We start from the raw sequence: 25,140 nt of genomic DNA, 5'->3' as shown, positions 1-25,140 counted from the left end.
CACAAATAGATCTATGAAAGCTACAAATCTATATTCTACTAATCATTAATTACTGAATCAAGAATTAGCCACTAATCCACACGTATACATTTTATATTTTTATATTTGATTAATTGAATCATTTCATATTTTTATATTTGATTAATTGAATCACTAAATGCCTCTCATATTAAACAGCAATGACTTGTGTGTGTGTCTCTGACATTTGAATGGCCCAACCGAGAAAGCACGCTTCCTCTTTTTACTGGTAAACATCTTAAGGTCGCAGAGTAAGACTTCAGAATAATTTCTCGTTACAATAAAATTATTGTAAGTTTTAAACACTAGACTACAGTATTCTAGGCAACTGTGAGCTATTGTGGTGCCGTGACCCAGCCAGCACTGGCAGAGGTCATCATTTTTTCCCCTTAATGAAAATTGGTCTGTTTTTTCCTGAGGCAAACTGTCAGTGTAGAACTGTCAGGTGAAATACCACTCTAGTTCAACCATGCTATAAGTGCAGTAAAACTGTTTAGTATCCAGTTTAGTATCAGTTTTGGGTCAGCATCAAATCCTGTGGGGCAAATCACTATGTAAATCTTTTTTGGCTTCACTTAAGATCCTGTCTTGTCATTTTTAGATTAAAAATAGTGAAATCTTTGGGTGGAGACGACGTGCATTCCTGAGGTTAGACTGCAGAATTGCATGAAATGTAAGAATGTGAGTGCCACCGTTGTCTTAATGTGAAACAGGACAGCTGTGTTTTGGAAAGGTCAGTAAAAAAAGTTGAGCTTATAGGTAAGATGTAAATGCACCACTCAGGCTGATTGTTGAGGAATGTCAACTCTGAGTAGGGTTGGGGTAATTTGGGAGGGCTCTGGTTTCCCCTTCCCCCTCGAATGGGACCTCTAATCTCTTTCTCTAATTGGGATGAAGGGGGAGTAGGTTTTGGCTTGCTGTCAGAGCTTGTGTATTTGGGGTACAGCAATCTGTCAGAATCAAAGCAGCACAGTGGCCTAGTACAGAATACAGTGCTCTGTTCAGAAAAAGCTTTATTTCCTAAAAATGTTCCATCTGACATTTTAACAAAAATGTACAGTTGAATCAAAGTCATGGATCAGGTTAAATCACTGCTGAATTATGTTTTGATTTTGAAAGATGAATGAATCAACATTGATATGGCAACATTGTTTTGAAACATTTAGCTTTAAATTTAACATTAAAGAGAGAGAGAGAGAGGGCTGGTAAAAGATTTAGAGAAAGTGTAGATCTTGCATGCTCATTAATGGGCCTCATTTTGAAACAAGAGAGCCTAGCATGCAGCTGAGATTCTGTCCCAATAGCGTCAGTGTTGGCCTCAAGCCAGAACAGAGCTGGGCCTGGAACTTCCCCCTTTGCAAAAAAAAGAAAGAAAGAAAGAAAGTGTGAATGCTTAACCAGACAGCTTCTCTCCATCTCTATTTGCTTTAAATTGCACTACAGAAATCTTAATATCAATCAGAATTTTTGACTTCCTCACGTGTGAACAGTCCTCTTCCCTTAATAATTGACAGGTATTTGGGCTTGTACTCATAATCACTGCTTTACTAAAGCCACTAGCAGCCTGAAACATTCTGGAGTTTACTAACACCTAGGGATTAACTACTAATCCTGTAACTAGAACTGCATACTAATTTTACTAAAGTGTGAAAAATCACATCCCTTCATAGTGAAGTAGCACAACGCTGATTGTTTGTAAAAGCTTTCACCATTTGTTAGGTACATATGGTGCGTTCAAACCTTTTTCACATGATGCGTTCATGTGGTTTAAAAAACACATGGATGTATTTTTAAATAGGAAAGTAACACATGGGTTGATTTTAGATGTCTAAAAAAACATTACCATTAGAATTAACATACAAATGGTATATTAGTATTTAATTTCCTACCACTGATGCAGTAATTAGCCTTGTTGTAAATAGCATTTACGATTTACTGCCTTTAATTCATGTTGGAAAAATCATATGTAAATCCCAGCTAACAGAGAACATTATAAGAATGTTTTGCAAAGTTTTTAAAAGATTCCAGGAATGTAAACGTTAATAGGACGTTTCTTATATAACATTCCCAGCTAGATTAATGCTAATATTATGTAAATGGGCCAACATGCCAACATGCACCAAACAAAAAAAAAAATAAATAAATAAAAAATTAAAACAAATTAAAAAAAAAAAAAGTGACGTTACAGGACGTTACCAGAATGTTTAAAAATAAATTAAAATTAAATAAATAGTTCTAAGAACACCCAAACATTTTGACAGAATAAACATAGGAATGCTAACTGTAACTGTACTAAGCAACATTTAATAACTGAGATGATATTGGTGGCATTCACAAGTTCATGCTAACACCACAACAAATTAATTACCAGTGGGACAAATGGGTTTTAATATAAGCCTTTCTGAGTCATTAAAAAACGCTGATTTTATATGAACTACTTTCTGCCAGTTTGAAAAGTAGTGATGTCTGAATTCACATGTATCTGAGGAATCATGTGCTAAAATTCACCCTCCTTGTTTGGAGCATTGCTAATGATGGGGGAGGAATAATGTGTGGGTGGGGTAATTGGTGAAAAATAAATAATATTTGAAAAAAATAAACGATAAAAAAGATGTGTCCAGCTTTAGCTTTGACTTTAGGGGGAGTTCATATAGGAAAATGGTGGGAAATAGTTTGCCTGACAAAGTCAACACTATTTAAAAGCAACAACAGACTAGCACAAAAGCAACTACAGATATTACACATTTTGTTCGAATTATAGATTCTTTAAGATTTTAGACTTTTTTCTTGGTACAGATTAAATTTTGAGCTTACACGATTTGGAGACCTACTATTTAAACACAAATCTTTGTTGTTTATAGAAAATGTCCTTCACTAATGTGCTGTATTTAGGTCTGTATTGGCCATTAGTCTGCTTGTTTAATTAACTTGACATTAAACTTTGCAAGGTGTTGTGATCACATGAGGGTTTTAGGGCCATTTGTGCATTCTCGTGAATAAGGGGAGATTTTCAGAAATGCTGCTTGAGAAGGAGGGATAGTTTTTAAAAGTATCTGGATACAGTTACAGACAGGGCTAGTTAGAGCCATTTTTGAATTACTCTTTTATTGACACTTTACATGCTTATAAGATAGTAAAATGTATTGAGATGTTTAGAAATATTATGTGCATTTGTAATATACATTTTCAATACATGCAAAAAAACACATTGGACTGGAAACTTCACTACTAATCTGGTATAGCAATTGCAGAAAGGAAAGCCTGATATTTTGGAAAAGGAAAGCATGAGTCGGCCCACGCTGTTCCAGGCCGACCGTCTCCAGCTTTGTCACAACTGATTATACATATTGGAACATTGCTGCCAAAAGTTGGATTCACAGCTTCCTGCCTCATCCAAAAAACTCCCAAATGGCACAGTGGCAAGAACATAGATACGCAGGAGCTGCCAAAACTCTCCAGCTTGGCTGTTGTATTCCTTTCTCTCTGCTTTAATGGAAACAGCTGTGGACCGTCTCTCATTTCCCCCATTCCCCCTTCTTTCTTTTTTTTTTTGAACTGTGTTTGTTTAACCGTCTGCTTTCTTTTTCATATCCTAAGCAAATGTTTCTGAATGAGTTGTTGAGCCTGGCTGTGGCTCTGCACAGAGAGGGCCCATGCTAAGCTCTCAATATAAAAAACATATGCTGAATCATTCAGAGTGGATGTTTAGAATTCCTCTGACATTAAAGCAGAGCTCATGAGCTGGACTGACACGGACTGTCGCTCTTTTAGTCTGTATGTGGGGCAGACGCCCCACGTGAGGACATGTTCAGACATGGCCTAATTTCCTATGTATATTGAGCTGCATTGGTAATTAAATCGACAAGCAAGTCATTACTATAGTGGCTTTTAAAACTTTAGACACCATAGGTCAAAACTGCTGTTACTGCGAAGAGTTAAGTTATACACAATACAAATATGTTTTACCTTAAAACAACTAAATCTTTGTGATGCTCCTTTGTCCTAATAGTAAGAATAGGGTCTCATTTTTACACATTTGCAAGAACTGTGTAACACTCACCTCAATTTTGATTTTATATCATAATTTTATAATATATAATAATTTTGTCTTATATAGTTTGACTATATGCTGGCTGGGTCCAGCCAGTTACATTTGCATTACTGTAAACTTACAATAAGATAGATATGTAATAGTTATAAATTCCCAGTTCCCAGTTAATAACTATATAAATTTGATTAATGAAAATTGTATTATTGACACAAATTATTTTATCCTTAAGGATAGTAATCAGAACTAGGTCAACCAAAATCATAAAATGAATTTTTAAGTTGGTGAAAAGTTTGTATATATGTGAAAAATGAAAAAAAATGATCTGAGCTCAAACCTTAAAAATATAAGTTGCCTTGAATTTTGAGTTTTCTCACCTTTTCCATTTTTACAGTGTTCCTTCTGTGGACTATTTTACATGCACTATTTTCCTGTATCATTCACACTTGCACATGAATCTTGGCAGTTTCAGTCTGGTCTTCACAATAATAGAATCATGCACCTAATAATTCGACTCCATTAACTAGTTTTCAAAAGGTTAAAGATTTAAGATTTCTTTAATATTTTAACTATGATTAGTTATTATTGCCATCTTTTACATTAGCAATAGAGGAGAATGGTCAAAAACCTGAATATTGGGCATTCTGTAAAGCATATAAATGCTTACATTTCTTGATGTGCTGTTTTCATCAGTTCTTTCTTGCAAAAGCCTTTTCATTCTTCAGACTTTTGATAGTTTAGGTTGAGGAGACTATAAGCACAGAAAGAAATCAAATAGGCAAATTATGCTGTAAAGGTGGGAAAAATTAACACTCAGAGATTGCAAAGCAATATTATTACCCCCAAACTTAACTATGGAGAGAGAGAGAGAGAGAGAGAGAGAGAGAGAGAGAGAGAGAGAAAGGAATCTAGATTAAAGTTTAAGGCTTAGCATTTAAGGCAGCCCTCTATTGCTCTAGTGCTACATTTAAAGTCGGGAACTGATTCCCCGGTGCAGTTAAATATTAGGCAGTTCCCTACCACAGTATTCACATATTGAGATTGTGTAATTCCCTAACCCCCAGACCCTGAATCTGTAGCACACACACACACACACGCGTACACCTACACACACACACACTCACACCTGGCAGGGACAGGCAGGGATTGGTTGACCTTTAGACAGAGACACTGTTGTTCCCTCAGATGAGGCCAGGAGCAAGCTGACTGGAAAATCCCTGCATCTTCCTGCAGAAAGAGAGAGGAAGAGGAGGCATGTTCCACAGAGTACACATGAAATCAGGTCTAAACACAAGCAGGAGAGACTGTTCAGTACAAACTGAAGAAATGTATTTATTACTATATTTTCCTAAGCATAAATGAATGTGAGCTGGGTACATGTACTTTTTTGTGCTGTATTTCTGTGCTCCACTTACACCAGAGCTTGGATTTTAGAGCAGGGAACATTTCAGTTAAAACCTCCATTAAATTTACACTCATTCAAAAGATTTCCAACAATACAGCTCACTAAAGAAGTTTACCACAACTGTTTTATTGTGAATCTAACCAATATATTATGCCTGCTTTTTTCCTTTTTGAGAATTGTTAGTATTGTCCCAGGTAAGCATTGTTAGCAATTCCAGGAAATAATATTACATTTTACAGTATTTTTTGTGCATCCAAACACTATGAAAACATGACCACAGGATTTCCCATCTTTCCAAAATCCAATCCAATAGTTGCAATGAGAATTCTGACATTGCAGTTCAAATGGAGCAAAGCATAAATAGCTATTACAAGTCAAATGAAAACAAGTTAAATTGTTTCAATTTGGTTAAAATCAGAGAAACTTACATTTTCAAGTGGTTTCTTTTTTTTTTTTTTTTGCTAAAGCTGTATAATTGAACTTAAATACTTACATTTGAAGAACTCAACTCAAGTCTCAACTCAACTTGATTATTTTTTACTAATTATTATTTTATATATTTCTAGGCTTTACTTTTTAAACCAGCAAACATATCTGATAATAGAAAAGATGCATTCATTAAAACAAGCAAATATTAATGGGTTAAATAATTTTACAGAGTGCAAATGTGCTTACAGCATTACCAGTTTTTTGGTGTGAGTTGCTTTATGCTCTAAAGTAATCAATCATGAAAACTGTAGCCTAAACTTTTCCCATATTGTTATTCCTTTGTGAGCTAAGTGCTTAAAGCTCCAGTGCCCATAAGTCACAGTGTGTGTCTTGCTCAGGTGCGTACAGCTCATGATTCATTAGAAACGTCTATTCAAATCTGTTTTACTCCTTTCTCAGGGATAAAGAATAATGGCCAAAGTGGAGCCAGTGTGGACAGAAGGGGAAGATGAAGGAGAAGACGAGTGAACGGCTTGGCAGACAGAGAGACAGAGAAAAGATTTCTCCTGACTTTGAGGGATGGAAGGAGAATATGAGATCAGAAGAGCAGCTGCTACAGTTATAAACCTCAGCTGCAGCATTTGGACAGTATAAACCTCCACGTCGACCGCTGAGAACATGAACCTGAACTCAACTTCAGGTACACAATGACGTTTTCTAATTTCCAGCCTGAATTCTTGGCAATTTAGTTTAATTTAAGATTTATTGTTACAAAATTAAAAAAAATATTGTTAATGATTTACCGTTTGATAAATGTTATGCACTCATTTTCTGGCATAGCTTCTGACAGTTCCTTTAACTCTATATACAGCAATATACAGTACATCCCAAACTCTATGTTCAATCATCCAAATGAACCTTTCACACATCCTGGGTGGCCTGAATGGTCAGTTTCCACCACGACACCTCACACTGTTTGTGTAATCCTTCTTGAGTCGACAGATTTTATTCAGTTTATCTTTCTAGTCACAGATCACTGAGGCCAAAAATAAGCCATTATTCAAAGGCTTACCTCAGAACTCAGATCAAAACTCAGCAAAGTGAACATAAACACATAGGACTCCTTCAATTATTAGGTTATAAAAAGAAAAGCTAATGTTTATTAGCTCTGATTTTGTTTATTTCAGCTAGAAAACCTCTGTCATGTTTAAAAATTAAAATATATAATAGGATGTAGCTTTTGAATACCATCATTACTTTCATAATACTGTTCATCCCCTGAAGCTCAGCTGAATGCTGTCAAGGATAAAATACAAGAATGTGAATCAGAGCCCCAAAAAAGCACTCAAATGTACCATAAATGGGAAAAAATGTATTATGCCACATATAAGGTCGGGTAGTATTGGTTTACATGTAAAAGCCTTACGTAATCAGGATACAAGTCAAAATCGCAACTGTACCTGTGCTGTAATTAATGATCTTACTAAAACTTTTATCATTAAAAGGCATGTACTGTGTATAGCTGGACAGAGCATCGTCTCTCAAAAGTGAAGCCACCACAGGTCAGGAGCCCCCTGCTGTTCGGTTTCAGAAAGCTGTGTAACCCCACCCATTCCCATAGGTTTCAATGGCAAAACAGACAATTTTCAATCACGTTTTTTTCCAATATACTGTAGTTCTACATCCTTTATTTAAATGCAACAGCTAGTGTAGCCTCTGCTTATATTGTTACATTGTTATATCCCCACAGAAATCGTTTTTCAAAACGTTATTCAGCTCTATTTAAAAAGGTGTGGTTATTGTAAAAGGGCTGGGTTACACCTAGTCGGGGCGGGACCATAGACTGTGTGAGCTCTGTGGAGGCAGCCCTCAGGGGCGGGGTTATTCAAATGAGTAGGCTGTCTCTCTACAGTCTTTCTCCCTCCTCTGGTCTCTAAGTATGGAAGTAAAACAGTGTCACCAGACTTTGAAATTTAAAAGCACTTGAATTTAATGCACAGACTCGGGTTTCAGGATCGCCAACATGGTGGAAGATTTTGGCTTCATTTTCATTGAATGAATGGGAACGACAACACGGCGTCCATCTTTTTTTACAGTCTCTGTTAAAAGGTAATTACTAAAGGGATTTTTAGAAGATTAAACAAACAAACAAAAAAAAAACACCTTTATCCCGCCTAAAAAGTGTCAGTAAATATCAGTAAAATTATTTACCCCAATAAAGAGAAAGAGCATTCTCATCTTAATATATTTCCATAACATTGTAGCAAAATATGCTATAAGGGAGGACCAAAGAGCCACTGTTCTATAATAACTGATAATATTACTTTTCCAACCCACTAGGTTTCATTAACCTGACTAGAAAACAGTCTAATGAAAAATAATGACAATTTAAATGTATTAATTCATGTATGTATTTATCACATAAACTGTGTTTAATATGAACTGGATAATGAACTAAAAAGGTAGGAAAAAGTGTTTTTTGATTTTTGTTTAAGTTTAAGATGTTTAGCAAATGGCTTGTGTATGTGATCCTTTGGGAATTGCGGCTGATGGAGGAGTGAACTGAATGAAACCGTCAAATCACTTAGAGGAGCCCTTTGTCTCCTGACTCAGGCTGAGGTCAGTTTATTTCCCACTCCACCTAGATCAGAGCGATTGTGGCCTGTGAAGATAGTCCACTGGAGTTAAAGTCAACAAACATGCCTCTCATCAAGCTAAACAACCTCATGAAAGACTGCTTTTCCTTAAAAATAACAGATCAGTTATCAGTTCACAGAAGTAGAATAACAAAATTACACTGACCTGAGACTTGTTTGTAGAATACAGAATAAATGAACATTTTAATCACATATAAACCTGCAGTATTAATGCGTGGCTAAACTGTAAACCACAAAGGCAGAAACATTATTTTTATGTCAGTTGATCCCTTTAAATAAATAACTATTATGCTGAATAACCATATACAGCCTATTTCTCCCTTTTTGGGAGAAATTAACTACTCTTTCTTTATTGTTTCTTCTTTGTCCCCTTACAATGCCTTGTCCTGTGTACAGGCTACAGGTGTAGGTGATACAAAACCTTTTTTTCTGCAGTAAAATATTTAATGAACATTCTGAAAATTTAAGGACACTTGGACACTCTACAGGACACTCTACTCCACTTAAGAACTCCAGATCAGTAACAGGAATCAACCCAAGTTCTGCATGTTTGAAAATACTGTAGATGTAAAAACTAGATAAACATAATGAAACTGAAGATTTGGAGAACATTAAATGGTTGATTTTTATTCAGGATTTACAAATTATTGATAAAAATCCTGTTATTGTGCTTTATCTAGTCTAATATTTTCTGAGTGCTGAAGCCAATTCTAGTAAAAAAATGTTTTCACAAAAGGGAGAAATGGTCAATATATGGTTATGCATGGGAAGAGCTCACTTATACATTTCTAAAAACTGAGGAAATCATCTTACCTATATGCACATCATGTGTGTATACATCCAGTGGCTGAGATAGAGGTAACAGACCCTTAGAGATGTCTGGGGGATCTTGGCTGCAAGACTAAACAAAGCGAAGTAGAAATGGAAAATGGGCATGTCTGTGTAGACCACCGTAAACGTTATTCACATTAAGGTCGAATGATATGAACACTTTTATCACCAGTACAGTACCAATACCAGGTTTAAGTTTATGGTCTGGGACCAGATTAAGAACATCGTCTCTCAGTGGTCTTGGTGTGGTTGTTTTGGTAAACATTTGAGGGCATTTACTGTGTTAAATAATTACAAATAGAACAAAATCCAGGGGTGGTTCTATTTTAGTAAGAAGAACCTAAACTATCTAAACTTTAAGGCTACTTAAACTAAACATGCTCTGTAATCAGTCATTTTTATCAATTTAATTTAACTGACCAAACGTTTTTTAAACAACATTTTTAAAGTGTGTCTTGGTGACTACATCTAAAATAAGGTTGGGAAGATTGTTTATACTTGATGATCACAGTCATTACATCACAAGCTTTGGTATTTGCACGTGAAAGTGATATCAGATCAGTGACTAACTGTGTATACTACAGTTTCCTTTACGGAGAAGAACACTAATCTGAGAACATTGGTTGATGACATCAGCAGTGTGAGCGAGCCAAGAGCACACACTGGAGAGAAAAGCGGAGAGAATAGAAAGCTGTGCTGAGGAGCTGACCACAATATCTAAATATTGACTCTCTGACTTGTAATCATGTTTGGTTTGTGGACAGGGTGAAAATAAACACCAGTTTGTGTCTGTGTGTGTGTGTGTGTGCATGTACTGTATATATATATGCATGTCTGAGAATCCCATACAATAAGCATACACTCTCTAGAGAAACAAGAACAGAGATGCCCTTTCAGCACATTTACACTCTTTATCCGTAATTAAATCATATACATACAGTTTCTTTGGCTTTATTTATGTGCTTTCCACATTTCAGCCAGTTCCAGCTGCTCCATCTGGATTTTATGAGTTTGGTTGTATGTGTGTGTGTGTTGTAATGCTGGTGTAAATCTTGTTATGTGTGTGGTCTAAGCAAAACGCTGCTTCTCATATTTTTTAAAAGATGTTAGAGAAGAACCAGGGGAAAACATGAAGGCAGCAGTGGTCCAGCAGGCTAATCGCTAACACTATGATCAGGAGATTGCCGATTCGAATCCCAGTTATGCAGCTTGCCATCGGCTGCCGGAGCCCTGAGAGAGCACAATTGGCCTTGCTCTTTCCCCCCCCATCACTCCAACGGGTGATGATGTTGATCAGCACAAGGCATCTGTGAGCTGATGTATCAGAACCGAGTCGCTGTGCTTTCCGCCGAGCGTGCTGTGATGCTACTCGGCAATGCTGCATCATTGAGAATCTTTTAAGTATATATTATTATATACTTTATAAACTGTATGTCCAAACCTTTGTGGACACCCGATTAATGAACAGATTAATTTTGTGATTTTACATTGCACCCATTGCCGACACAGATGTGCAAATGCACACAGACTCACATTTCTGACCCCTGTAGAGAAAATCATTTTAAATCATTAATTAGTAATAATAATCAGTAATTAAATCATTTTCACTGGGATATATTTCCCACAAAGCTTGTTTTTTCATGAGTACTAAAGAGGACTAAAGAGGTATAAATGCCCCAGCATTAAGCTTTAAACCTTTGATCCACTGCTTCACATAATGCTCCAAAATCATGGCTTATGAACATCTTGCACAACTAGTAGAGACAGTTACTCTAACAAAAGCAGAATAAACTCATTTTAATACCCTTGATTTCAGAAGAAAGAATAAATTGAGCCTGTGTACCAGTTGTTTGGTCCATAAAGTGTACACACAGTACATCACTATAATCTACTAACGAAAAAACAAGCTTTTATGGGAAATATATCCCATTGCAAATCATTTAATTCATCATTTGAATCATTTATATTTGGTGGAGGAAGGTGTTCTCTATAAAAGAAGATTTACTGTGTTTCTGGAGCTGCAGATTCTAGGGCTAAGTTTCTAACTATAATGGAGTAGACTGCGGTAAACATCACAGGCTATACTTATTCAATTTGAACAGTAGGAGTTAACCACTGAGTGATTTATGGGAAAGAGGTGGAACCTTCCAGAATCTTAACCAAGGATGTCTTTATCTCTTTAGAGAGAAACTGATGCACTTTTCAAAATAAACTTGACTAGGCCTGTCACAGATATTACAATATCGTACAATATATGTACATAACCTTAGTCATTTATATTGACCTAAATCTGACTCATTGTTTTATTTATCGAGGATATTTAAAGTCCAATTATTAATGCCTAAACATTCTTAATAATATAAAAGTAATGTGTCTAGGTATTAAAAGTAAAGTATGTGAGGCTCCAAGTCACTATGATCCATGGATTGGCAGATTAAGCTACTTGCCATCAGCATTTGAAGTCCAAGAGAGCACAATTGTTTGTGCTTTCTCTTTATGGCTAGATGGCGCCCTCTCTCCCAACTTCACTAGTGTGATATTAATGAACATACGTGTATGTTAGCAGATGTGTCAGAGCTGGGGCTCAGCATCAGTATTACTTGGTAGCCATTACTGGCATTATATTAAATAAATAAAAATGCTATAATATTATAATAAAATATTATATCAGTGGTATAAATTGGACTTAGAATGGCATGTTCATTAACCCTGCTATGTTACAGATCAAATTGACCCGTTTTAAAGTTTGAAGACCCACGAAAACTGGTTAAAGGTACTGTTTCAGTATGAAACTTCTTCTGCTTCCTTTAATTAGTCTAATCAACTTATAATATAAACATGGTTAATCTCACATATTTGCAACCACTCCCTGCAAAAACAAAACTAAAACAAAATTGCAATGTTGTGTTTCAATGTTATGTAAAACTATTGTGTTTTATATGTTGGACTTTCAAATGTTTAAGTAGTGAATCATTTAAAAAAGTTAACTTATTTTTAAAATAAAAAACGAGTGAATTTTCCAAATTGAACCATTACCTGTTAGAGGTAAGGAACACTATTGCACTAAATATTGAAAGAATAATTAGTTACGAAATATTCACACTGCTTTATAGGATTTTTTTTTTTTTGTTTAAGACATATTTTAGATAATTAAACATGCACCATTGCTGTTCCTGACAAATTAACATAACGGGAGGGTTCAAAATATGTTACATATATTAGAAACTCTTTAATTTACCCTGATTACTGAATAATTTGCATTTAAGTAAATATTAGTAGTGCTGTGTAGACATCCATTTTTATAACTGTACATTTTAGATAGATTGTTTAGTTAAGTTGCTACTTATGAAGCATACCCCTAGACCAGGGGTGGGAAATGAGGGTCAGAGTTCAGCACAGTTTGCTGATCTCCTGCTTCAACAGACCTAGCTAAACCAGCTAATTTAACAGGGGAGTTAACTCAGAAGTGCTTAAGCAACAAATGCATTTATCTGTGCAGGAACACAGCCCACTATCCATTAATCTCTACTAGTGACTGACACGCGACACCAGGCGTTTAAATGCATGTATAGTACAAATGTTTGGTGCCCTCTACTGTTCTATGCAGGAAGGCCACAGAGAAATGGCATGTTCCTATTCTAAAATAAAAAAAAAGAAAATAAGTGAAAAACTTTCTCAAAGAAACATTACAGAATCTATATCATTACCAAAACATGTACAAAAAAAACATACAGATGAACCTATCAGAGGAATCTGGGATTGATGATTGGCTCCCTTGTACACAAAGTACAACTCCCTTGTGTGTGAAGAATTTAAGAGGTGCCTGCTCATCCAAATATAGGTGAGCAATAAACATTTAAAATACATTTTTACAATACACAATATTTATCATTATGTTTTAACACAGACACAAAGCACCAGCATAAAATAAAAAAATAAATAAATGTAAATTAAAATACTATCCCTACACTTTAGCCACTATGAGGTCAGGTATGTTTGAATAAAAAAGGGAACTTCATGAAAAGAACACCTTGGCATATAGAATGTGAAGCTTGGAGGTAGATCAAGCATGCTTTTTTGAGTTGTGGGGTTGTGTTGCTACTAGCAGCATTGGAACCGGGAAAATTTGACTCCACAAAATACCAGAAACTTTTGAGTACAAATGTGAACAGAAATCATCTATTACAGGGCTGAAGCCAAAAAAGGATGGCTTTAACAGTAAAATAATCCAAAACATGCCTCAAAACCATTATTGGGTCACACAATTCACATAATATCTCGTCTAAAGTATTTGGTTGTTAATCTGCCAGGGTTCATACACTTTTTAACCATTTCCATTACTTTTTCATGCCTTCAAGGCAAATTTTCATGACCATACGATTTTTAAAACATACATGGTCAATAAAACCAAAAACCAACTAAAAATAAAAATTCAAATTGATTATAGTAGATCTACAATGAATCAGATAAAGTAATAATAAAATGTGTGTCAGATCCTGAGAGCTCCATTGTGTAAGCTAAATAACTGAATTATTTTTCCAAAACTTACCAGGCCTGGAAATTGCTATTTTTAAATTCCATGACTTTTCCCTTATCTGATGCAAATAAAGAGGATCTCTCCCCAGATCTTGCATTTGCTATCCAAGCTTTTTTTTTTTTATCAAACATGTGGCAATTCAGGCAAGGTATATTAAAAAGACATACAGTATAGTATGTACAGTATGTACAGGTGAATGAGTTCTGTAGTAAATTACATAGGGAGAAGATCCAGTATGTGCTGGAAAACATCAGACATTTGGAATCCTCGTCTTACCCATCTCCAGTCAGTAGGTAACAGCGAAATTGGTACTGGACACCAAATATTTACGTTCTCTCTTTTTGCTAGATTAAATTTTGACCTGCAATGTCCAAAGCATTGCTTGCCGCCAATTACATCAAAATGGATTTCAATTGTATTCACCTGCTGGAAAAAAAAGAAAAGACAGACATCTACCCTTAGCTACTTTCATTTATTTGAAAGACAGCATTATAATTTTATATACAACCAACAAACCTGATAGTTGCTATTTGAAAATGAATGGCAATATTGTCTACAGTGACGAGAGTTACTGTTGTGAGATTGTGATGTTAGAAAGAAGTGATCAGTCAACTGTGCATATGGAGATTAAAGCCCAGGTTCCAGTGTTAAAGTGTTGATGATAACTGAGCCGTGGCGTGGACACTCAATTCCACTTTGTTCTGGGGGAAAGTGTCATTGTTACTAGAATCCCACCAAAATCCACTGTAACCAAAAAAAAATGGGGGAGTTTCACATATTTGCAAGCCGATATTTGAGAAAACTATGTACGCAAAAGCACTAAAGAAACACCAAGGAAGCTACTGAGCCTCTACCAAAAGACAGAAAACATTCTATACTAAAAGTTTGTCCGATTACTTTTTTGATTAACATTAAAAAAATAGAAAGGTGGGACTTTTATCTGCGAATCTATGGGACCTGCAAAACTGTAGAGCTGAACAAGTGATATCTGAAATGACAATGATAGCCTTGCCATTTTCCTCACTGACCTAAAGCAGCTTTTAAAAATGATGAGTAAAAAATTCAACGAGATTCATGTGAAACACTTTCCAGTGAAGTAGCATGTGTAAATAGTGTAGTAAATAGTACATATTGAGGTGCTGATTACATTGGGTTAAAAAATGAGTGTAAAAAATAAGCATACTTGAAGTTAGGGGTGGTAATACTGAATTATAAGATTTGTCACATATGTGTTAAAACTAAAAAAGGCACATGACTCATTTCAAGTGAAAATTTAAAACATGGGTCAGCGTGTTAATGAAACCTAGTGACATTCCTACACACCAGACTGCAGATGAGTATTTTCATGAAAAGAAAAGGAAAACTGCAGATGCTTGAACTGGTAGCGAGAGCATGTGCAGTTTCATCTGCAAGAATCTCTCTCTCTTTCTTTTTTAAAGGAAGTAAAGGAATTAAGGCAACATTTCCCTGTATTCCGCATGTAAATGTGTAACTTACAAAATAAACTTCTTTTTATTAAAAAATATAATTAGGCTCAAAGACAAATTACATTATTAATTTTGGGAAAAGAATTTGGGAGAATGTACTGCAGCTCGACTTTTATAACCTTTCAGTTGAGCACTGTTGCCTTGTTGTTCCTACTGTTCAATTATTAACTTGCATAAACAAGTTTAAAGCAAGTTAAACTCAGTTAGTCCAACCGTTCGCCCTTTGTGGTAACTCCACACTCTGCTACTAGATGTGAGATATTTGTTTGCACAAGTATGATTCTGTACATGACTGTATGAGAGATTGTAAGAGCCTGTTATCTTTTTTCTTCTTCTTAAACATAAAAGCAAACAGAGCAGAGTGAGAAAAAGAAAAAAGAAAGAAGTTTGGTCCATGCAATATCTAACGTAGTTGGCTGCAAGTTTCTGAAAATCAAGAGCACCCTTTTCTTGTTTTAAGGTTTTTCGTTGAGTCCCTGCTCTCAATCCAAGCTGGGGTGAATTCAATCCCTTGTCTATCCATTCTCCTTCCACAGAACCAGATGAATGCTATGGTCAGGCATGCTGGTGGCAAAAACCAGGCCTGCATCGTTATTCCCATCAAATCCATTGAGCCATGAAGTAATCCCTGGCAGAAAGCTGGAGCCTCTTTTGGATTTGCGGTAGGCCGGCAGTGGCCAGCGACCAGTGATGGCCTCAGTTCTCAGGTCCATGACATACAAGTGGTGGTTATCGAAGAGGAGGGCAAACACCTTGCCGAAGCTGAGCAGGGAAGGACTGAACGGGTCTTGTGGCGATTTGATGACTCTGTAAATTACCAGTGACAGGTTAGAGACTGGTGCTAAAGGCAGGTCACCAGGAAACATTAACATAAGGACAACATTGGCAATATTTTTGGAATATTAAAAATATATATATATATTTTAATATTTTTTAAAAAGAAGAAAATAGAATATCTTTACTATCATTGTTTAAAATAAACAACAAAACACCAACAAAGTACCAAAGTTTCTCTAGCTTGACAGGAGAAATTAAGACAAAGGTAACGTATTACAATGAGGTAGAATGTAGGGCAAAATAATGCAATACGTATGCCCTTGTATGTCAAATAACATAAAATAAAATAAAAAAAATCATAAGTTTAAAGAAAATAAATCATAAGTTTAAAAACCATTAAATGCCTTATACTGCTATTGACATTAATGAGTTAATGTCAACTTCTGACCAAAAAAGTCTACATCATATCTATGGCACTAACTGATTGATGTTGTCTATGTTTAACCCACACCACTCGCAAATTTATTAATTTCCATTTTCCACCAATAGTTAGGATTCCCTGATCACACACTGCTACTAGTTCTCAGAGCATGAAGGTGAGCATGTGCTTTCAGTGGCCTAAACTGCAAAGGTGTTTTCCTTCTATGGGCACAGAGACAGCAGACAAGCAGACATTTAATTATAATATTACTAAACGTGCACCAGTTGCACTATGCCTTGTAAAAGGTTCAACAAATCAGCTTCTACCTTACGACATCAAAACTGGCAAAGTCCCACTGGTAGACACCTAGGTCAGAGCTGCAGACGATGTAGCGGCCATCAAACTGTAGGCGGGGCTGGAGACAGACGCTACGGTCCTCGGAGACAGACAGCGTCTTTAAGCACTTGCAGTTGATCTCTCGCCCAATGGGCCACACCTGCATAAGCACAGAGAAATTAGAGTGTTTAAAGAACCAGGTGATTTTGTTCAATTTAATGCCAGCAAATGTGCAAACATTTAGCTACCAAACTTGTAAACATTTATTGCCCAACAGCCATATGACAAAAATGTGACCATTTTCTTTAAATGCTTAAAATATATAATTTTATATTCATTTGAACATTCCTGAGAGACAGAAGTAATATAACTAAACACATAAAACTCACAAAAGAAAAAATAAATTAACTGTACAAAAATACAGGATTTACATTACCTTGATTTCATACTTATCAGCACTCAGTAAAATATAGTCACCAGGACTGTGCATCATGGACTCAACTTCGCTCTTCTGTAAAAGTACCTAGAACAGGGTGAATGACAAGTTAGCATGTATTCAGCTCTGTCTGCATGTAGCAATATATTTTGTCTAACAAAACTTATTCAAAAGGTGCTATATTAGTTGAACTTATAATAATAATAATAATAATAAGTATAATCTTTGTAGCGGAGTTCTGTAATCCTAAAAAACAAAAGCACCAGTAACTGAGAGCTAATGGGCTGTCATACACTGAGCTAAGCAACCGTACATGATGACATCATTGTTGGCATTGCACACCATTTGTTAGATTTGCAAGCTAGAGGACCAAATTTCTGAAGATACTCCATCAGCACTCAGCACTGGACAATGCTGGAACACGTATTTTACAATAGTTCCAGCCCTGAATGTAAAAACAACGCTTGTGTAACCGCACCCACTATTTCCCTTCCTATAGAAAACATACAGTGTAAATAAAGGGGTAATGAAAAATAACAGTTTTATAAGCAAAAGGACAAGTGATATGCAAACTATTTCTGTATCACAGTAAATGCTACAGAGTTGACTAAATATCTCCTCTTCCCAATTGTCTCTTTGTATACATCAATATTTTTGACGGACATTTATATCCAGAACAGGTTGATATAAAGGGCAAATCCCTATGATCACCCCACCTAAAACATTAAATTAAGCCTTCTCTCCTCTGTGCAAGGCGGATATGCCATCTGCCATCCTATACAGCTGTTTACCTTTTAGCCACATCACAGAACATACCATGAAGCATAAGTCCCTTAGAGTCTTAAACATATCAAATATATGTGTCAAGAAAACACATAAAACTAATAGTACTATCTTACCTTAGTGACCCATTCCGTGTGTCCGGTAAGGGTGTTGAGACAGGCCCCAGCTGACAGAGCCCACACTTTGACAGAGAAGTCTGCTGAACCGCTGACCAACGTGTCCAACTCATCATTGTAGTCCACACTGAAAACTAAAAAAACACACAGAAACACACCTCAGAAACACACTAACGCTAATACAATAAATTAGTACAAACAACACAACCTGTATGAAACGTTTCTAGAGGAAAAAACAAACATCACCAAAATATGAAATTTGATTTGTTACTTCCTTCATTAAAAGATAATCAATTACAAAATCAGCAAAATTTGAATTCACTCAAATAAAAACACATCAAACATAAGCTACCTACACAACTGCAGACAAACTACAGGGTTTTTTTTTTTGTTGCATCTAGTGAACTTGGCATTTGTCTGTCAGAGTATACAACCAAGAGATGCGTTTATGAATGTGAATACAAAAGTTTATATCAAGATTCAAACCACTGACAATGCTCAAGAACAAAAAGGCTAGAATTAGTCGTTGCTAAAAATCAAATCAAATGAAAATCAAATCAATATAAAATACTTCAGTTCAGAAGAAATAGATTTTGGACAGATAACAATATTATATTGAGAACAGAGAACAAAGAGATGATTCCTGATCTGAATTAATACACTGCTGGTATAGGTATGTCTTAATGCCACTCTAACTGGGTCAGTGTTGTTTACTGAATTAAAGCTAGACTTCACTCATACATTGCTTGCTACATTTTATAACCACTGGTGTGTTGTACAAAATGTGTGTTACTGTCAGACACTTGGCAACGCTGACTAGCACTAACCTGCACCAGTGTGTCCACGGAACTGCTGAATTTTAGCACCTGTACTCCACTCCCAGCATGCAATGGTGTTGTCAAAAGACCCTGTCACCAGTTTCTGCTCATCAAATTTCACAGTTGCACAGGTGTGTGTCTGGATGCCATAAATGCACTGCCCAGTGCGAACATCCCACAGTTTCGCTGACAGGTCATCAGAACCTGAAAGAAATGTAGATAGATGCAATGTTTATATATTTACTTTATATACTTTAGTGTCTTTTTTTAAATAAATTTTATTACCTGTTTGCCAAATGTCTAACACACATTAAAAGGGGCAACAGTTACATTAGTTTTAACACTATTATACATATACATTGTTAAACAAAGCCTCCTCAGGTGTTTAGGATGCTACACTTACACTTATCCTCCTCACACTTATATCTCTATCATGCACGGTGCATAAGTGCTTATGTCACACATTTTTCCAATAAACATAACTATACTAAAAGAAAGGAACACATCACCAGTTTCACACGCACATACCTGTGCAGAGCAGACCGTCTTTGTAGTATAACGCATACACACGGGCACTGTGCCCAATCAGTGAGCTGGTCTCAAAGGCATTTTCCTCTTTCAGCTGCTTCATACGAATCTTGGCCTTCAAATACACCTGTTTCCAGTGCACACCGTCCTGGATGGAGTCGTCAATTCGCCAGCCCAAGTCTCTGCACACGCCCTGCCATACTTCCGTACAGGCATTAATTACTTTGTTCCACTGCTTGCACACCAAACAGCAGGTAAGCAGCGTTTGAGGGTCCAGCCAGCGGAGCAGGTAGAAGGCCAGCTCCAGGGGCAGCAGACGCAAGAAGTCCCGCTTCAGCAGCGTCTCCAGCCCATTGGATAAGTGCCGAAGTTGGACGGCACCGCTCAGCGAGATCAGGTGGTCCAACGACTGATTGCGCTGCTGGTCATTCAATGCCAGGAAGGAGGCGGAGACTGACTCCAGCCATCCCTCGAAGGCCTCCTTCTCCATGGGCACATGAGGGCGTCTACCTGTTAAAAAAATAATGTGTGGATACTGAAAACAAAGCACAGAAGAAAAAAACAGCACCACAACCAACAGCTGTTACATAATGCTTTCATTGCTAAATATGGCCTTCCAGGAGGGATGCACTTAAACAAATATGTCTGGCCATAAAAAAATACCAAAATACCAAACTCTAATAAAATTTGCTACTCCTTTGATTTATATATTCTAAATGTATTTTGTCTACAAGAAAATGGCATTTAAAAACAACAATAAAAAAACATATATTAAACATTTAACATTTTTGAATAAACATCAAAAAGCATTAAAACCCTAACTTGAGTCTATATGGACACCCCTTTTATTGAATGCCTTTAGCTACTGAAAACTGCAAGTATTGCTGACACAGATGTAAACACAGAGCTTGTCTCCGCCCTGTAGAGCAGTACTGCCAACAGAATAAGCTCTGTGTAGAAAAGAAACAAACCTGCTGCGGTGTGTTGGGGATGAGATTGGTACTAGGAAAGTAGTTACACAGCAAAAGAGTAGGTTACTTTCAGACAAGGCTAACTACAGCTGTTCTACTACCTGTTACAACATGAAAAACAACTGCAGTATTTGCACCTATAGAGGTTGGACAATGAAACTGAAACACCAGGTTTAAGACCACAATAATTTATTATCCCGACGGACAGTTGAGAGTTGGGGTTCACATTAACCTTTGCCGTGATTTGGGCGGCTGTGGTTTTATGTTTTCTAGATACAATCCGGTTTAGCACCCAAACATTCCTTTCAGACAGCTTCCTCTTGCATCCACAGTTAATCCTGTCTGATGTGGTTCGTCCTGACATTACCCTGGATACCATGGCTCTTGATACATCACAAAGACTTGCTGTCTTGGTCACAGATGCGGCAGCAAGCGTGCACCAACAATTTGTCCTCTTTTGAACTCTGGTATGGCACCCATAATGTTGTGTACATTGCAATATTTGGAGCAAAACTGTGCTCTTACCCTGCTAATTAAACCTTCACACTCTGCTTTCACTGGTGCAATGTGCAATCAATGAAGATTGGCCACCAGGCTGCTCCAATTTAGCCATGAAACCTCCCACACTAAAATGACCGGTGTTTCAGTTTCATTGTCCAACCCCTGTACTTGACAGTTATTTGACTAAAGAAACCTGCTGATCAACAAACCAAATAACCAATGTTTGATAGGTAGCTAACTAATTAACCACATGTCAAAATTTAACTAGACTAACTAGATTAGTTAGTGTTAGTTAGTTTTAAACAGAGATGTTTAGATGTTGGCCACTTAGCCCACACAATGTTACAGCTGCAACCAAAACACATAGGTTAGCTAGTTAAATAGCTTGGCTAGATAGATATATACAGTCCCCTTTAGAAGCATTGGAACAGCGAGACCAATCCCGACTGAATTTGAGTCATTTGAGTTCAGCGTTTACTTCCAGGTGTTTACATCTGGATCTGATACACAACGCAGAAAATAGCACTTACTGTCTGAACAAACTCATCTGCCTCGTGAGCAAAAGTATTGTAATAGGTGACTGTCAGGTAAGTCTGTTTCCCAGGTGTGTCCTAATACATTGATTATTTAAACAATAAACAGCTCTGAATGTCTAAGCTCAGTTTAAGATTTGGGTAAAACTGAACGTAAATACCCAACATTTATTTTTTTGGGTCTGTAGAACAATCTATCAATGACTGATTAATTGATTACCTGTCAAAAGGTTGGGCACACCTTCTAAATCAATGTTCTGCTTTATTTCTTTCCTTTTCTAATAATGTAGACTTGTAGAAAAAATAAGAGAGACCCATACATTTATGTAGTAAACAAAAAAAAGTGTTTGCGCTCCAAAATCCCCTGATCTAAACCTGATCCACTGAGATGGTGATTTGAGGTGATTTGGGATGGAGCTTCACAGCGGGAAGAACACCTCAGCACCTCTAGGAATTCCTTTAAGACACTATGAAAACTATTCCAGGTGTACGTTCAGTGTTTTGTCTGATTATTTGTCCTGTAAAGCTGTTTTGTGACAACATCAGTTGCAAAAGGCGCTATACAAATAAATTTATTTTAATTTGAAAATACCAAGAGTGTGCAAATCTGTTATTAAAGTTAAATGTGGCTAAATAATTCTGCATGTGTTCCTGTCTAATATGTTTTATATATTACATTTACAATTGTAGAAAATCATAAAAAAGGAAGAAAACACATTGAATGAAAATAGGTGTGTCCAAACTTTTGACAAGTGATGTAAGTTAGTTATACAGCTGTCTAGAAATGTTATTGATCAAAAAGGGAATTTACGCATACAATAGATTAAAACACACAGTTATCTACATGTATACAATCAAATAACCCACAGGAAAAATAGACAGATATAGCTACAGAGGGTATAAACATTTGGGGAGCTCCAGCAGTGTAGTAGATATTACTTGGTCAATATAGCTACAGAACAGCAGTGATATGACATATGGATAAGCTAAACCTAGTTAGCTAACGATACAAGAGCTAAACAAACCAGTTCAGCAGCTCCAAACAATTGAAATAGCCTCACAACAAGGACCGTATATCCCAGTGTTATCATTTTATTAGTATTCCGTTTCCATATCAGTGAGAAAGTCAACAAGCCACTCACCATTTCCAGAAGAATCCGATGGTTAGAGGGGATGCTAGTTAGCTTCTAGCTGCTTGAGAAACACCTTAACAAACAAGCCAGCTAGCTCAAATCCAATGTTACAGTGAGCCCTACGAGCTAAACATGTATTTAATAAGATTATATATATTTAACAGGTAGAAAATAAACCTTTAAAATGTATCTTAGCTCCTCAGTTGTGCTGCAGAAGCCAGGCTAGTCTGTTAGCTAAAGCTAGCTAACCTAAATAACTGAGCTCTGCATTCCCTGGACGTCTGGCTAACCAGACTGAATAATATAAACTACAGATTTAACCGAATAAAAAAATAAGAGTTAATAAACTGCGCGCGAACAGACAGACACCTCATTCCTCCACGCTTTCAGCGCTGTCTGGATTTAAGAAGCACAAGCTGAGCGTTTTAATCAGCGCCTGTTAGTGAGGAAAGCTAACGGCTAAAGAACCCGGAGACAACCCGTTAACCCACAACAGCGACGGGAAGTTCCGCCACAGAAGCTGTAGCCGGGAGACTGCCCACTTAACACCGCCTTCCGTATATGTCCGACCACCAGAGGGCGCTCCTGTACGAGAGAAAAATGAATGGGTTTATATGGAGGAATAGCTAATTGAGTGGTGATGTAAGGGTGAGGTTGTATTTGTGTTTTGTGCCATGTTGGACGTTTTTTTTTATTATTATTGAATTAAACTTCACGTAAACAATTCAATAAAGAACAAGACATTACATACATAATATATAAGAAACTAATTCGATTAATGACATAATATTACTTATAAACAGATGTAATAGGGTTTTTGGTATACATTACAGAACGAGCAATTAAAATTAAGATCTGTAGTCTGCAGCCGTATTTGACCTTATTTTGGTTCACTTTCTCTTATGATGGTGCGTTTTTATTGTTTTACTTTACTATTCTGCACTACTAGTTTATTTATTGTCCTCGGTTTACGTCGTTGCAAATTTGCTAAATTATGATATAACTGAGTTCTTGCACTGTCTGTATGGCTGACATCAGTCATCTTCTCAATATGCACAGCAACTGGTCATATCTGTGTCATTATATTTTATCATTTTTTTGTAACTTCTGTGTACTATGTATACCTCCTACTGGATGTCCAAAATATCCCTCTGGGATAGATAGATATATCTATCTATCTGTCTGTCTGCCTGCCTACCTACCTACCCAATACGAAGCCGCTAAGTTGACATCTTGTTAAAAAAAAAATTAATGCGTGGCCATGACTTATTAAGGTGCGGGAATGAGACCCTAATGCATGTCCACAACTTATTAAGATGTAGAAACGAGATTCTAATGCATGGGAACATGATAATTAAGTCGTAGCCAGAGAATAATAAAACCCATGATAAAACAGAATAATAAATCAAAGTACGGAGCCCCTAAAGTAACATCATGTTAAAAAAAAGTTAATTAAGATGTTACGATGCTTTATTAAGTCATGGCCAGGCCTTAATTACCTAGTTTCCACACCTTAATTATCTCATTACAAGGCATGAGGATCTTATTCCCATGCCTTAATAAGTTGTGACCATGCCTTAGGATCTCATCGTAATAAGTCAAGGCCACTCGTAATTGTTTTAGCATGATGTCTGTCACATTAGGGGATCTGTAAGAATACATGATAGAGTGCACATTTTAGAATGTCTGCCTGTGCAAGAATATAAAATAAAGGGGTTCCTGTGAAAATCATAGTTCCTAAATGTTTGATCATTTTTACACTGACATTTATTTTTTTCACATTTCAGTACAGATAAAAAACATCAAATGTTAAAAGCTTTAAATCTGGGAAAGAGCCTGTTTACAGAGAGCTTGTCCGCTTCATATCTCCCCGTTTATATCAGAAAATCACATAAGGGTAACGTCCGCTAGAGGGAGCCCGCGAGAGAATTCAGAAAAGCGCTGTTTCTCAAACACACAGCATGAACACCAGAGGACGACAGAGAGCTTATCTGGTGTTTATCTGAGCTCACATACCAGCCACCACTATTATACTTATATTATACACAGCTTCTGGAGCACACACACACACACTAGCTCAAGAAGAGTTTTTTTAACTGATTAGTTGCATTAGTTGTGCTGAGACAAGGAAAAGCACTAAAAAGCGCAGAGCTGAGGGTCCACCAGAAACAGGAGCTGAGAACCAGAATTCAAGTTTAGTGGTTTTGTGTTGTTTGGAATGATGGTGCTCCCGGGATGAGTTGGGGACGGTCATGTTGGGGATGGTCTTGTGGCTGAAGTCCTCCCTGAGGAGTAGAGGCAGTTACTCCAACAAAAGCAGGTTAAACTGCTTTAACGGTTCAATAACCTTGATTTTGGACGAAACAAAGAATGTG

At 36.6% G+C, this 25,140-nt stretch overlaps 1 protein-coding gene across 1 annotated transcript; it reads right to left on the bottom strand.

Annotated features, from left to right (window-relative positions):
* Positions 1 to 14,378: 14,378 nt before the first annotated feature.
* fbxw2 (F-box and WD repeat domain containing 2) lies at positions 14,379 to 23,304 on the bottom strand. The gene is made up of 7 exons (XM_007256991.4): positions 22,775 to 23,304; positions 19,628 to 20,137; positions 19,109 to 19,303; positions 18,282 to 18,415; positions 17,383 to 17,469; positions 16,937 to 17,106; positions 14,379 to 16,219 (listed from the first exon to the last, which is right to left on the bottom strand). The coding sequence occupies exons 2-7, from the start codon at positions 20,115 to 20,117 to the stop codon at positions 15,928 to 15,930; spliced, it is 1,368 nt and encodes a 455-aa protein (XP_007257053.2). The 5' UTR covers positions 20,118 to 20,137; positions 22,775 to 23,304; the 3' UTR covers positions 14,379 to 15,927.
* Positions 23,305 to 25,140: the final 1,836 nt, after the last annotated feature.

Source organism: Astyanax mexicanus, chromosome 1, assembly GCF_023375975.1.
Source record: "Astyanax mexicanus isolate ESR-SI-001 chromosome 1, AstMex3_surface, whole genome shotgun sequence".
Classification (NCBI taxonomy): domain Eukaryota; kingdom Metazoa; phylum Chordata; class Actinopteri; order Characiformes; family Acestrorhamphidae; genus Astyanax; species Astyanax mexicanus.
This window is presented reverse-complemented; position numbering and strand designations above follow the sequence as displayed.